General features: G+C 41.7%; 1 protein-coding gene across 1 annotated transcript in view; it reads right to left on the bottom strand.

Moving 5' to 3' along the window:
- The window catches only part of LOC149429339 (rab GTPase-activating protein 1-like), a 187338-nt gene that overhangs the window by 27334 nt on the left and 143362 nt on the right, over nt 1-16642 (bottom strand). Inside the window, exon 8 of the mRNA XM_089666607.1 lies at nt 4928-5020. Within this exon, the coding sequence (XP_089522733.1) occupies nt 4928-5020 (93 nt within the window). The remainder of the gene's footprint in view (nt 1-4927; nt 5021-16642) is intronic.

A 16642-nucleotide genomic window follows, 5' to 3' on the forward strand; every position in this document is an offset into this window, starting at 1 on the left:
AGGGATGATTTGAGCATATCATCTAAATCTGTTTAGCTAAATTAAATAAAATGCTCAGAGGTCTGTTAGACATGGCTGGGTGGACAGCTAATCATAGTCATGGCGAGTATATCATTAACAATGAAGTCTTGCCTGTCTGTAGAAAGGCCACATTGTGGGGTAATTACATGGAAAACACACCACAGAACCCTCACTGCAAAAACCGGGACATATACAAAGACTACAATCCTGTGTCAGAGCAGACTGCTTACCAGGCTACATTATAGTCAACTCGTGATTTCTTGTACGTCACCATCACCAAGATCTCCCCGCCATTATTCCTGACTGTTCCTGTCTACCTAGGAGTCTTGATGTTCCTGCTTACATTTGTGTAAATCCAGCCTCTTATTCCATTCCCCATGACAGGATCTAAAAGAATCCAGAAGGGAGAGTGAACCCTCATAAAGGACCACAGGTGTGCAGACCCAGGAACACAAATGTAGAGTTGCTGAGAGATGTCTGACACTGTTACATGGTTAAAAGGCTAAGTTTGCAGTCCCCCCATGACAGTGGGCAGGTGTTCCACTCCCAGCTTTCACTTTTCAAAAAACAGTGGGGCTCCACCCGCACAGTTGCATCAGACACAGCAATCTGTGACTAAGAGAACTACAAGTCCGTTTTGCACTGCAGCAGATGGCTTGTAGTTCTCAATGAACAGTGAGGGTGCTGAGTAGCACGGTCATAGTTCATTCACAAGCCCTGCAGCTTTCAATCTGACAACCTGTACAGAGGTACTGATTAAAAGATGTAAGCCTTGTTTGCAGAGCCTGACGCTGAACATGTGATCCACTTATAATGGGTGCAATGCTCTGAAGGCTCCTGCAGGGAAAAATAATAAATACACATTTTTTCTGCAAAAGGTAAATTTATGCTTTAACTTTTCAACATCTTCACTGAAATATACACTCACCAGCCACTTTATTAGCAACACTTTGCTAGTGCCAAGAAAAAAATCCCCCACACCATTACACCACCACCACCAGCCTGGAATGTTGATACAAGGCAAGCTGGATCCATGCTTTCATGTTGTTTTCACTAAATTCTGACCATCTGAATGTCGCCACAAGTCTGCCCATTCTCCTCTGATCTCTGACATCAACAAGGCATTTTTGTTCACACAACTGCTGCTCACTGGATATTTTTCGGACCATTCTCTGTAATCCCTAGAGATGGTTGTGTGTGAAAATCCCAGTAGATCAGCAGTTTTTGAAATACTCAGACCAGCCCACCTGGCACCAACAACCATGTCACACTCAAAGTCACTTAAATTCCTTTTCTTCCCCATTCTGATGCTCAGTTTGAACTTCAGCAAGTCGTCTTCACCACGTGTAGATGCCTAAATGCACTGAGCTGCTGCCATGTGATTGGCCGATTAGCAATTTGTGTTACCAAGCAATTGATCAGGTGTACCTAATGAAGTGGCCGGTGAGTGTAGGTTTTGGATAGACTACCCCTTTAATCTACTATTGTAAGCATAGTCAGGACCTTTATGGCACTGAATATGACAAAGAAACAAACTGCCTCCAAAGACAGATAGATTAATCTCCATCAAATCTAAAAAGATATGTCGTGTCAGCAAGCAAATTTAAGTATATTCATAAAACGTCCACTATCCTGAATTGAGGGATAATCCTCCAATTTATGGGATTTGTGATGGAATGAATCATGTGAACACCTTCTGGCTTGACTCTTCTATGCACTGGTTCAGTGAAGGGTTTCTTTCATCCCTACCCACCATACTCTTTTTTGTTGGCTCGGCCTTGTTGAGTCCCAAGCCCTATTGCATAGAAGCCATGGTTTCCATACACAGCACACATGGCCAAAAAGCCTGAAACAGCCCTATGCAGTTTGCAATAAATAGCTCTACTGTATATCAGCAATTCTGGATGTAGAATTGGTCACTGGGGTGGAAAAGAATTATTTGTGTGGCTCCTCCCGCTATCCAGAAATTAGGAATAATCCTTAGTTTTAGAATCTTTTATGGAATGATAAATGTGAATATGTAAAGTGCTGCGTAAATTGATGGCGCTATGTAAGTACCTGAAATAAATATCTTTGGTTTTAAAAAGGCTTTGTTGATCTATGCACTTGGTTTATTGGAGGGCTTTTTGATCCCATTCATTCCTTCTCTCCATAACCTTCATAGTTACACATTCCCAGTGTACCCTTAAAACAAATCCAAATTATTGCAAGATATAAACTAATTTTACATAATTGTGTGTCAATAAGACCCAGCATGTAAGGAAAACAATTTTCATGGCAGGTCATCCATTAAGTAGACTGGAGGGACTGGTCTAGTTTTCTAATATTCTGTACATTACAAGGAGACATGAGGACACTGCGAATGTCTTACATACCATCACCAGCAGATATATAAAAACACAGAATCTCTTGTGTATGAGCACCTTTGAGTGTTACCATTACTCTAACTCAGGGGTGTCAAACTGGCGGCCCTCCAGCTGTTGCGAAACTACAAGTCCCATCATGCCTCTACTTTTGGGAGTCATGCTTGTAACTGTCAATCTTGCAATGCCTCATGGGACTTGTAGTTTGGCAACAGCTGGAGGGCCACCAGTTTGACACCTGTGCTAACTAGTCCAAAGTTTGTATTTAAGTTGATATCAACATGCTTTGAGCCAGTAAATGGCATCACCCTAAATCCTAACTTCTACTTTGTCGACGGCCAACACTTTACAACTAGAAACACTGGTATATATTTTGTGCAAAACTTTTCTCCTCACAGATAACTTGATTCATCAGTTGAAAGGTCAACGTTAATGGTGACCATTGGGCCACCTACAACCCTCCAAAGCCCTGACCCTCCTGAGCTTGGCCGAGTATACATTTTATTTCAGATTTTCATTGTAGATTACTGAAAAAAAGTAAATACAGCATTATCACATTACATGGCATCCCTGCCAGCGTGCCTGACACTGCTTGGCCATTTGGTCACAAGACTGACCACCATATGAGAAGACACCATGGAAGACATTTTATGGTTTTATGTTTCTTTTTTTTCTTTTACAAAGGAGTAGGGTGTGCATTGCTGTATGTTCACTTTAAAAATTCTTATCTGGCTAATATTAAAAGGTACCGTAATGTGCAAATGGCTGTAACTATAGCATATTTCAGTTGATAGTTGTTTAAAAAAGTGACTTTTCTGGGTTGCTACACAATCGAAGTGATTGCAGAGTGCAAAATCTGATGCTGTTGACATAAAAAAAAACTGGAAGCTGATTGGTTTCTATGCAGTGCTGCACCAGATTTTGCACTCTCCAGTTTTAGTAAATCAACCCCACTGCATACAGATGATGCACTTTGCAAAGCCTTATAGAATATGGCACATAGCATTGGTTGGTCTAAGAGTCCACCACAACACTACTGATAAGCTCAACAGTGTTCCATGGAGTGCGTCACATGCTGCTCCTGGTAGTACCAGGTACTTTCATTGGACTCCAGTGCTAAACAGAGTGGTGGGGAAAGAAGGAAAAAGGAGAGAAAAAGGGGAGAGAAGGAAAGGTAACTCTATGCCAGGGATGGTGGAATTAAACCAAACCTGTTACAGTACCTTGCACTGAATGGGAAAAGCAGAGGCTTGATTTACCATATTACAGTTCCAACCACTGGGCAGACTAGTACATCATCACCCAGACCATGCATTCATAGGCATAGGATTGCTGTGGAAATTGTCCATTCAATATACTATACACGAGGGTTTATGTATGAACTGCAAACAGAGATGCCATATACAATAAAGCAAGGCAAACTGCAATCACTATATGCAAAGTGCTTTAACTCATGGTCACTAAATTTCAGTTTAGCTGCATCAGTAAATGGCCTGTCGTGAGTCGTTATGTTTTCAAAAACTCCTTGCCCTACCTTTACTATTCTTCTCTTTCACTAGCACACATAATGCCATTGAAAAGACCACCTACAAATTACAGCAACATTCTTGTGACTCTCCTTTGTAGTCATGAACTGTAGTCACCAACTGAATTCGGACACAAAGCTGGTACTGCACAATGGCCAATCCCAGGTTAGTACAGACATTTTATAATCAAGTAAATGATGACCAGTCCTAAAATACCTGTACCTGTCTCCACTGAAAGAAAACAATCTGAAACATACAAGTAGAAAGAAAAAACTTGGTCCCAGCTTGGGCTTTGTGTGCCATAGAGTATAAAGAATATATGATAACATTGGACAATGACATAAATGTATTGACATAAAGCACACATTCTGCTGCAAAGGTGAACAAATATAGATTTCAATAGACATTCAGCCCATAAAGCACTTTGAAGGCATTCGCTAATATGAGATTCTTTTATTACTGAACATAAATGTTCATAAAACCTAGTGGCCGGCTGTCATTTATTGTCGGGGGTGTTGGCTGCCTGATTTCTAGCATTTGTCCAGTGTTGGGGTGCTGTTAATACACAAACCAATCAGGTGTCTGCTTCAGCATGGGCATTCCAGCAAATGACAAGCAGGATATTTATTTATTTCAGGTACTTATACAGCACCGTCAATTTACACAGCACTTTACATTTATACAGTACATTCACATCAGTCCCTAACCCTCAGGGAGTTACAATCTAAGGTCCCTAACTTACATTCTTACATACACATACTAGGGCCAATTTAGACAGGATCCAGGTAACCTACCAGCAGGTCTTTGGCGTGTCGGAGGAAACCAAAGCACCCGGAGGAAACCCATGCAGGCACAGGGAGCACATGCAAACTCCAGGCAAACAACTCTAGTACTGCTAGGAGGAAGTACTAACCATTTAGTCACTGTGATATGACGTAGGTATCATGGATATGTTACAGACAGTTGCATGCTGCTCTAGTTAATGTGTACATGTAATGCATTTTCTACATTTCATACCTTGTATCTCTCTATTGGGTCTTCCTGTTGCAGCTGACTCTCTCGCATTGCCAGATATTCCTTCTCATACTTCTTCAACTTCTTTGTAGGCACCTGAAAAAAAACAAAAATTGTATTACATGTAATGTTAGAAGCTTGCCACTAGAGGGACTTCATGCTTCCTTTAATCATGAAAACAAACTTAGGAAAGAGATGCAGTTACAATTTTTCCCACCAGATGGCAGAACCTGCCTCCTGAAAACAGAGAACAGCTGATCTTTAGCCATAGCAACTGGAAGGGAACAAAATGTTGCCATAGCTTTGCAGGCAGTGCCGGTATTCCTTCCACTACTAGGTTCTTGCTGTAACAAGCATACACCCTTGAAACCCTTGTAATGCAATCTCATCAAGGTGCGTCATCAAGGAATGTCTTCATAAAAGGTTATAAAACCAAAATAAACACATTTGTAGGCTGTTTTAAACAGCCATAAAATCTAATAGAAAGTGTACTCTGGCCCACGCCTATGTCTGGATGACATCTACAGCTCTCTCAACATATATGATCTCCCCGGTCTTGAAAACACATCACAGTGTATTTTGCTTTTCTTATTACATGTTTTGATGTGGTATCCACATTTTTACATGCAGGGTGATCCAGAGTTTCATGGCAATACTACATGTACTTGGGTGGTATGCTCTCCCTTTAGTGACACTGTCAAACAGTGTAGTTAGCTTCCTTGCTGAAAGACCGATGAGAGCAAATCTGATGAGTGTCTACCAACCAAGTACATGTAATATTGCCATTGAACTCTGGATCACCCTGCATGTAAAAAATGTGGATACCACATCAAAAAATGTAATAGGAAAACAAATACACTGTGATGTCTTTATAAGGACAAGGAGATCATATACATTGAGAGACCTGCAGGTGTTATCCAGATATAGGTGTGGGCTAGAGTGCACTTGTGGATATTGCATTGTGCTTAGGGAATGAATAGGAGTCTGAGCTGACCCACAAACCTGCATCAAGATGATAGACAATCATCGGCAGCAATACCGAAGGAAGTATAGAGCATATATTTCCAAGCTATAGAGGTCTTTTTGTATTTTTAATATATATTAGCAAACAAACTTTTACTTTTTAGATACAGTCAAAGCACACTGAATTTTTTTAGACAGCAGATTCAACAACAAAAGGTTTTTATGTTACACACACACGGAAATAAGTATTTGATTCTCTGCTGATTTTGAATGTTTTCCCACTCACAAAGAAATGATCAGTCTAAAAATCGAATGGTAGGTGTATTGTAACACTGAGTAACAGAATAGCAACAAAAAATTCAAAAGAAATGCATGTCCAACAAATTATGCACTGTTCATGAGGAAAATAAGTATTTGATCCCCTATCATTCAGGATTTCTGGCTACCAGGTGTCTTTCATACAGGTAACAAGCTGAGATTAGAAGCAGTCTCTTAAAGGGAGTGCTGCCAATCTCATTTTCTTACATATTTAAAAAACACCTGTCCACAGGAGCAATCAAACAATCAAATTCCAAACTCTCCCCCATGGCAAAGACCAAGGATGTCCGGGACAAGATTGTAGACCTACACAAGGATGGACTGGGCTACAAAACTATCGCCAACCAGCTTGTCACTTTCCTCCACCCCAAACTCGCTCATCCATGTCTTTATGGACCTTGCATTGTGCACTGGTACGCAGTCATGTTGGAACAGCAAGAGACCATATTCAAACTGTCCCCACAAAGTTGGGAGCATGGAATTGTCCAAAAATGTCTTGGTATGCTGATGCATTAAGAGTTCCCTTCACTGGAACTAAGGGGCCAAGCCCAACAGGGCTTCCTTCTTCACCTGTTCTCCCAGGTTTGTGGACTGTGGCCACTTGAATGGCTGAGTCGCAATGACATCACTCCCAAGTAGGCGTGCAGGAGTCATGGCCGCGGCCCAGAGCTCTGCAGGGACAGTGTGAGTGTGCTGTCCCTTCAGAGCACATGCGTTGGTGACTTCACTGACTGCAGCAACAGTAAATATCTCCTATATAATGCATGTTTAGGAGATATTCACTGTTCCTACATGTAATACCTATTATAGGCTTACCTGTAAGTACAACTGAAAAGCAGACTTTACTACCGCTTTAACCTCTCTTGAAAATTATATTTGCCAGTCTGTCATGCTGACCCTCTGGCAATCGTCCTAGTCACTGATCCAGAACCAGTAATGCAGATAAGCGACCATTAGGGATGAGTGAACCAAGCAATGTTTGATTTGCTCGACATTCACAAAACCATGAGGGAGATCTACGAACTCCGCACATTAACGCCCAGGCCCCACTGAAGTTGAGTTGAACAAAAAACAACAAAAAAAAACCACATTGGTCTATAATATAAATTCCTCTGTCACATTGTCTGATGAATCGTGATGAATGACCCCCCATGACCCGCTTCACAACGATCCTCTCCTGTCCCACTCCTGTTGCAATTGACAGTTCCTAGACAGATGCTAAATGCCAACAAACCAGCTGGGGATGCTGGCTGACATCACTGACCATACAGAGTATGGTCAATGATGTTCCCGGGACCTTTTCACAAAGTGTAATAAGCTGGCAGGGGAAAGCTGTCATTTAATGGTGGTAGTGATGTCGCCATTAGAAGACGGACTTTCAGATACAGCAGTTGGAGGTTCGGTTAGACAAATGCACTGGCCAAATCTTGCCATTTAGTTCATCCATTCACCAAACTGCAAACAAACTGGGTTTGGGTCAAATCTATGGTCAACCCGAACCTCAGGCTCATCCCTACCAACCATACATGTTACAAGCTATGTAGTGCACAGAGTTGCCTGATGGATACAAACTGGATAGAATGTTTAGACTGGCCCTCAGAACAGATTCATTACTGTCATACAATCCTAGATTGTAAGCTCGAAAGAGCAGGGCCCTCGAACCCCTCGTGTATTGTATTGTTACTGTCTTGTCTCATGTTTTGTTTTTTATTTATTTATTTAAATATTTATTAATTTTTCATAAAGATAACAATACACTTTCATCTTTTTCATAATAAATACACAATTCCTTCTTATCCTTTATTTTTCCCTTCTTAAAACATTACCCCCTTCCCCCTCCCCCCCCACACAACCCCCCCCACTCTGCGTTCTTCCCTGCTTTCTGTCTCATGTTCTGTCCCCCTTGCTACTGTACAGCGCTGAGCAAACCCTTTGGCGCTATATAAATACTGTATAATAATAATAATAATAATGTAACTTGCGTGCTCAAGATAATTCTTCAACAATTTACTGATCTGCTCCAGGCCAGTGTTTAAAATCGCACTGATGCCAGCCAAAGCCAGGCAACTAGTATTTTCATATGGAGCTCAGCAATGGTAGCTCCTGTATGTCTCTCATGACAGGTTTACAGCAATTATGATACAGGCTTAAAACTTTTGTTCTGGTTACTTTTCAGCAGCTTTGTGATGGACATCTTGCCAACCCCCTTGTTGCACATGCCCACTTATCATAGATTTTAGGCAAGGTTGACCCCGACCGACTTCTGTGGAACAAAGAGGGCCATGCGCAGACTGAAATTTGGCCAATCTCTGCTGAACCTGCTAAATGTCGATCTGTGTGTTCCCAGTTTAAGACCAACCACAGACATGACCTGACCATTAAACACAACTGCTCTGTAGACGTGTTATGGTGGGGGGATCAATAATGGTTGTCTTGATTATATACCCAAAGATTGGTTGCCCAGGAGGTGACTGCAGGCCTTACAGAGGATTGGGCAATGATCCCATGCCCATGGCTAGTCTTAGACCGCAATCAGCAGGAACAACACACCTACACATCACTAACGCACTTTAATAAAACATAATTAACATCATGGAACAGCTTAGAGAGATAACAGCTAAAGTCAGGACCTGCAGTGAACAACGCAGGCGTCATATGCCCATATATAATGTTTTTTTTAAGTATTATATCCCTTGTAAAATACACACTAATACCATATCATGCCAGATGTCAAATGATGCCACAATACGATACCTGTAAAATCCTGTACCTGCAGTTATGTCACAGTTCGAACATGTATTCCAGGATAATTTACTGAAAACTTCTGCTTTATTAACATGAATATGCAGGTAAAGGTACTCGTAAATAACAGTCACGTAAACCAGCCATTTTCTGCAAGTTCACGGGACAATCTCACATCTCTAAAGCAGGCCACACATTATACATTTTTGTTTCCTCCAACCACGGGTTGCAGGAAAGAAAAAAAATCGCTCAATTCCCCCATTGTGTTCCCAGCTGGCAGAACACAATGATCACAGCTTGCAGCTATAGTCGCCGGCAGTGACAAAAGAAAAAACCTGACAGGCTGGTTGTACTGAAGTCGAACAATGGATCGACTGAAGTTGAACAATGGATCGACTTCAGTACAACCAACCTGCCCATAGATGGGTTGAATCTAGGCCAGCCCCTGCAAAACCAACGGAGATTCGATCCATCTATGGCCGGCTTTATGGTGACAACAGAGTCTACACTCCTCTTTACTCCCCTGGAGCAAAGACAGCATGGACAGGGTTAATTATGGCAATCCTAACTCCCCAGCTCCTTTCATAACATTACATTGACATGGAAACCTGGGTAGGTTTTTGAAGCAAGTAGAAAGGTAAGTAGCAATGTTTTAACACTGTATTTTAGGTCATGCTATGTGAATGGGAACATGGAACAAAATATACACTCACCACTTTATTAGGTACACCTGTTCAATTGCTTGGTAACACAAATTGCTAATCAGCCAATCACATGGCAGAAACTCAAATGCATTTAGGCATACAGACATGGTGAAGATGACTTACTGAAGATCAAACCGAGCATCAGAATGAGGAAGAAAGGGGATTTAGGTGACTTCGAACATGACATGGTTGTTGGTGCCAGACAGGCTGGTCTGAATATTTCAAAAACTGCTGATTTACTGGGATTTTCACATACAACCATCTATAGTGTTTACAGAGAATGATCCGAAAAAAGAGAAAATATCCAGTGAGTGACAGTTGTGTGGAAAAAAATGACTTGTTGATGTCAGAGGAGAATGGGCAGAGTGGTTGCTGTAACATTCAGATGGTAGGATCAGAATTTGGTGAAAACAACATGAAAGCATGGATCCATCCTGCCTTGTATCAATGGTTTAGGCTGGTGGTGTAATGGTGTGGAGGATATTTTCTGGGCACTAGCAAGGTGTATCTACTAAAGTGGCCGGAGAGTGTAAAAGTAGACATTATCCCAATTTGGCTGCAAACATGGAAATATGCTTTAAAGAAGTCAACTGACCATTTAAGAGTTCCAAATTTTGCTGCAAACATTTTAACACCACCGGTATTAAAGGATATTCTGGTTCCACAATTCCTGAAATTTCATCAGGAATTAGGCTATACAATGGCACATTGTTAAACAACTAGCTAATCTACAGCTGAGATTTAATTAGTCAAACTCAAGCTGAGCTGTCCATTTATAGGGCAGAGAAAGGTCTTGTGATGGCCTGCAAATTCCTAGTTAATGAAAGGATAAAAAAAAACAACAGAAAAGGTACATTCAGGATAAAATGTATGAGACATCGGTCAGATGGATGGCACAATGAAGGAATGAATAACCTGTGCCAATTGTTAAAGAACTCCTGTACTCCTGTAGCTAGCAACTGTTGTTACAGAGGATGATGGGGCAACCAGACAATGGGCTTGGATCTTCCAGTATGTTTCAGCTCTACTTGGAAGGATCACCCCAGACAAGTTGTGGCAAGAAATCACATGAAATAAAAGGGTGGCAAGTCAACAAGAGAGCAGGTCTTTTTCTGTTTAGGGGGTGGACTTAACAGGGGAGGGGCCTCACATTCCCATAAATACCCCAAACCATCATTTAGCACACTAGCCATCTTCCCACTTTGCATTGTCCCATATCTTCCATCACTGAATATTTACCAAAATTTACTGAAAAATTGGAAGAGGGACACTTTCCTACAATGGTGAAGAAATGCTGCTAGTTTGTATGCTATACCCAACCCCTCCAGAGGATGGGACAAACAATGCTGACTCTCCTGCAGATATAGGGACAACTCCAAGCTGACAAACTACATTTTGGGAGGCTACTAAACTCAATGCCAAATTAGCTTTGGCACCCGACCAAGTAATATTTTAAATGTCAAGAGAAAAAAAGCCGTGAATCAAAAGGTCATTTAAATACCGTACTAAACTAATCTGAATAAACTTTATACCATGAAAAACATTTTTTAACAGAGACTATGGTATAGTGTCAGGGAGTGTGCATTTTGAGCCTGAAGGTACATTTATGACACTATTTTATTTATACCATATTTTACTGATGGCATTTTGTATTGGCTACCTGTATGTCAAATAGTACATCCATGAATGACTGGGGAGCTCAAATCAAATACAAGACAAGCCACTTGGACAATGTATCATCTCCAATGAATCCATAGGGGTCTGAGATGACCTACAGGCTTTTTTAGGGAGACAAGCGAAATAAACTGACTGCTGTGCCGCACTACATGTACACCTCCATGTGCACATACAATTACAAACTGAATTTCAATTTAAAAGGATAGATATAAATAATAAAGATTTTAAAATGTTACTAAACCCAGGACCCTGCATTCACTATATCTGGTCTCCCACAGTACACAGAACATGGAAATGCAATTATTTTAGTAAATATAAACTGCTAAATACCTTTTCTCATCAGCAGTATATAGCAGTCTTGTGACTTCTATCAGTGTCCAGCAGAGCACTGGTTAATGCTTGTAGGAGGAGTTTTCATTCTCTTCTGACTGCCTTATGAGGCTGCATGACCCCTGACCTTATGTCTGGACAGTGCTGATTGGCCCTGTGCTGATCACATGCACTCCCCCACCCCCTCACAAAAAAAAACCTCTCTAGCATTACACACCAAACTGAGCACGTCCAGTTTGACTCCTAGAGCTCTGTACTATCAGCAGATGGATTGGGGTCTGAGGAAGAAGGGGAGGATCAGAGAAGTCAGGATCAAACAGTCTTTTTAAACAATGCAGAGCATGCTTTACTGCATACACAGACTGGTTTTGCTGTTGTGGGTTTAGTAACACTTTAAGCTGACAATGTAATAATAAAAAAAAAAGAAGAAAATCATCCCTTTTCAGTTTAGACAAGAGGCTACATCTGTATACAGGTCAACTTCTTTGAACCAACCTATAAAAACCACTTTCATTCCCTATATGTAAATATGGCATCAATGGCTCCCAATTCTAAAGGATGTCTAAAATAGATGCTCCTTCTCTCACACAATCAGTTTTCGATGTCTCACACCTCCCTCCAGCACAACTTCTGCAGTGACACATTGACACATATAAATTAGTCAGTTGTTCCACCTTATGCCCCCCATGTGTCAAACCGCTGCTGAAAGGTCACATATAAATTGTACATGTAGTAATTTCCACCAACACTCATTCCTTCCCACTACTAAAAGCTGTTTTAGATTTTAAAGTGTTACTAATCCCAGGACCCTGCATTCACTATATCTGGTCTCCCACAGTACACACAACATGGAAGTGAAATTATTGTAGTAAATATAAACTGCTAAATACCTTTTCTCATCAGCAGTTAGAGCAGTCTTGTGACTTCTATCAGTTTCTAGCAGAGCACTGGTTAAAGCTTGTAGGAGGAGTTTTCTTTCTGCTCTAGGAGCATGCAAAACCCCTGACCTCTGTCTGGACAGTGCTGATTGGCCCTGTTCTGATCACATGCACGCTCCCAAGAAAAAAAAACCCTCTCTAGCAATACACACTAAACTGAGCATGTGCAGAATGGCTATGATTCAGTCTGTCTTATCAGGAGATAAGACGTGGATATTTGAACAAGAGGAGGAGAAGAGAAGTCATGGTCTATTGGCCTTTTTCCACAATGCAGAGGATTAACCCCTTAGGTTCCACAGTGAGTATAACAAGCATGCTTTACTGCATATACAGACTGATTTTCCTGTTGTGGGTTTATTAACACTTTATGCTTAAAGGGGAAATGTACTTTCATAAAAGGTTTTAACCTCAGCATGCAATGAGCCCGGTCTTCAAAGGACAAAAGTCTCAAAGTGATCCTTTCAGTCTGTAATGAAAGGTTATATATATATATATATATATACACACACACACACACACACACATATAATTTTTTTTTTTTGTACACACAGCACCAAAGTCTCTGCCACTCTTCAGCATTTGACACTTCTGCTCTTCTGCTTGCTGTGGTTTCAGTCCCCCCCCCCCCCCCCGTGTCACTTGAGGGCTCAGCAATAATGTAAGGTTCAGGGTATGGAGCCACAGTATGTAACAGGGGACATAAACATTTGGCAGATTTCAATTCAGAAGAATATGGTGGAGGGTTCAGGCCTGGAATGAAATGAAAATAGGAGATGATTGGCAGTCAGTGGTGGGAGTATAATATCTCTTGTAGTTTGGGGAACCGGGGAACCTGCCTTTTAGTTAAAAGTGCACTTGTAAGGTACCAAATGAAACCAATCAGTGGACTATTAAATCAATGTCGTCAACTTTGCAAGTGTGATAAAAAAAAAAGGAACATTTACTTATTTAACCATTAATTACCAAAAACAGCAGCTAGACTTTTACAGACCATCTAACAGGGTCACCAGGAGGGCAATGGGACAAGGCTCTGCTTCCATCACCAACTTCCAAGGCAGGTTTGGCTACCCTTGTTGGCTGTGAGACACATTTTAAAGCTTGTATTTTTTAACCACTTGCCTTCCTGAGGAATTACCCCCCCCCCCCCCCCCCTTCCTGTCCAGGCCATTTTTTTAATTACGGCACTGCGTTATTTTAACTGACAATTGCGTGGTCATGCAACGCTGCACCCAAATGACATTTACGACCTTATTCCCACCACAAATTTTCTTTCGGTGGTGTTTGATTGCCTAAGCGGTTTTTATTTTTTGCGCTATAAAAAAACAGACAGACCATTTTGAGAAAAAAATATATATTTGTCGAGTAAAAAATTTTTAAAAATCAAATTTTGTCAAATTTAGGCCAAAATGTATTCTGCTACATGTCTTTGCTAAAAAAAAAAATGCCAATACGTGTAAATTATTTGGTTTATGTGAAAGTTATAGTATTTACAAATGGCAGTATATATACTGCGATTTAAAAAATAATAATTTTCACTAGTAATGGCGGCGATCAGCGACTTATAGCAGGACTGTGGCAGGCATTCTGACACTGGAGGGAACGGACTTGGTGTAACTGACATCCCCAGTGACACCAATACAGTGATCAGTGCTAATAAAAAGCACTGACTGTACTATAGGCACTGGGCAGGAAGGGGTTAACAAGAGGGGTGCTCAAAGGGTTAACTGTGTGTTTTACCAAGGGGCTGTGTGCTTCACTGTAAGCACATTGCTTTGCTGAGCAAAGCAGTGTGCCGGAGCCGACAGGGAGGAGAACTGTTTTGTTTACAAACCGTTCTCCTCCCCCATCGGAGATCCTCGGCAATCACCGGCTGCCGGCGAGTAATCATCGGCCAGGACGCGGTGATTGACAGCCGCGGACATGAATGACGGTGCGGGTAGGGCGCCCCCTACCTGGAAATGTAAAATCACATATATACACACACGTGATTTTGCGCACCCGTGCCGCCCTGTAGCAGTGTTTCTGCTATAGGGCAGATGGGAAGCGGTTAACTGGCCTTTCTGTAAATAACAGGCAACAAGGAGCCTGCAGGACTTCAACGTCTACAGCAAGCTTTTTCCAGAATCCACAGGTTACTATTGACTAGGGTGGGCTGGTGCACTACACTTTCAGTAAAATAATGAAGTGGTGTAATGTAGAGCTCCCTTTCCACTAGACTGAGAAATCACCATATGATGGCTCCACAGCAATCTCTGCTCTTGGCTCTATTGATGGCACTCAATACGTAGCTTTCCCCGGATGGAGCCTTTCAGCAGCCAGATATTGGTGGCCTGACCTAGATTCCAATGAAAGTAAAAAGAAAGCCTTGTTCACTTTACTGCCAACCTCAGATGGCAGCTGATACGGCTCACCCAGCAATGCGGCCGGGGTGCCTATCGGCGGAGATGTCCTTCTGTTAACCCTTCTAGCTCCAGGCACATAGGCTGGTGGAATGTCACTATTACATAATATGTGTAAACCCAACAATCGACAAACCTCTCCTCCCTCTCCTCCTCCGACTGCAGGCCTCCAGAGCCTCCATCACATCCTGTGCATACGGTTAATTACAGTACAGCTGTCCTGGCTTAGAAAGCTCATTAGAATTCATTTACAAGCGAGTATCTATGAAGACGCAATGAACCAAATAATAGGCCTAGACAGTTCTATACACCTACAAAGGGCATCCTCAGTCCCAGCATGCCAGAGAGCGATGCCCTAAATAAACATCACACTGGATGCAAGATGTGCGCAGGTTTTAGCAAGTTCATCATATGAGGCCCCTAACTTGTACAAGTACCACACTCAAAGGAAAAAGTCCCATCAATGTCAATATCTAAGTCTAGGTTCATACCTATGAGTTTTCCTTTGCATTTTGCAGAAACGCACAGCAGTCCCTTTAACACAATTTCCTATGGGACAGGTTCACATCTCCGCGTTTTCACCCGATGGATTTTTGGAAAGGGTCAGGTACTTTTTAAATGCAAAACATTGTGTTTTTGGTTCTATGGACTTCAATGAAGACGCTGCAGAAAAGCATGTAGTGCCCTTTTGATGTGTTTTAATCTGTCCAGCAACAAGTTTGAAAAAAAAAAAAACACGCAAAACGCATCAAAAAATTTGCAAAAACGCACCACAAACAGCACTGCAGAAAAGGATCAAACGCAAACTGCATAGGTGTGGACCTAGCCTAAGGCAATTGTGTAGAACCTTAATGGTTCCTGAAGAATGTATTTCCTATTTGTGGTTTTCCCTCCAGTGCATTACACAGAGTACACTGCATGCAGAAATATGACTGCATAGCACATAAAAAAAAGCAGCAAGAGGTACCAGTGAAGCCTAATGCAGGTCATAGATGGTTCGTTTATCGGCTGAATAATTGACTGATATTCGCATCGCTATGCAGGTCATAGATGGTTCGTTTATCGGCTGAATTTTTGGCCGAAAAATGAAAAATTGGTCGTTCTGTTGCCACCAATGATTACGAAAATTGGCCATTTTTCGTTAATTTTCCAGCATGACCGACAAAAGAAATGAGGAGGAACTACGAAAATCGGCCGATGTCACTGCCCCACTAAAGGAGCAAATATCGAATATTATTGTTTCGGACAAAAATTCGGCCAATAAACGAACCATCTATGGCCTGCATTAGTGGGACAATGTCATCGGCCAATTTTAGCGGTTCCTCCTCATTTCTTTTATCGGTTATGCTGGAAAAGTTAAGAAAAACTGCCAATTTTCATAATCATTGGTGGCAACAGAACAACTGATTTTTCGTTTTTCGTCCGAAAATTCGTCCGATAAACAAACCGTCTATGGCCCTTCATATTCACATGTGTGGGTGGTGCCACTGCGGACCCGCACGAAAATCCGTGCAGCCGCACCACCCGCACAGAGGAATAGGGACCCGCGGGTGGGTGCCATTAGTTCTAATGGCACGCTGCCCACACTGGAAAATGCAACCGTACTGGGAACTGAGGTTCCCGTGTGGGCTGCATTTTCAGAAGAAG

Source organism: Staurois parvus, unplaced genomic scaffold (assembly GCF_062004578.1).
Source record: "Staurois parvus isolate SC_StPar_1 unplaced genomic scaffold, SC_StPar_1.0 ptg002753l, whole genome shotgun sequence".
NCBI lineage: Eukaryota > Metazoa > Chordata > Amphibia > Anura > Ranidae > Staurois > Staurois parvus.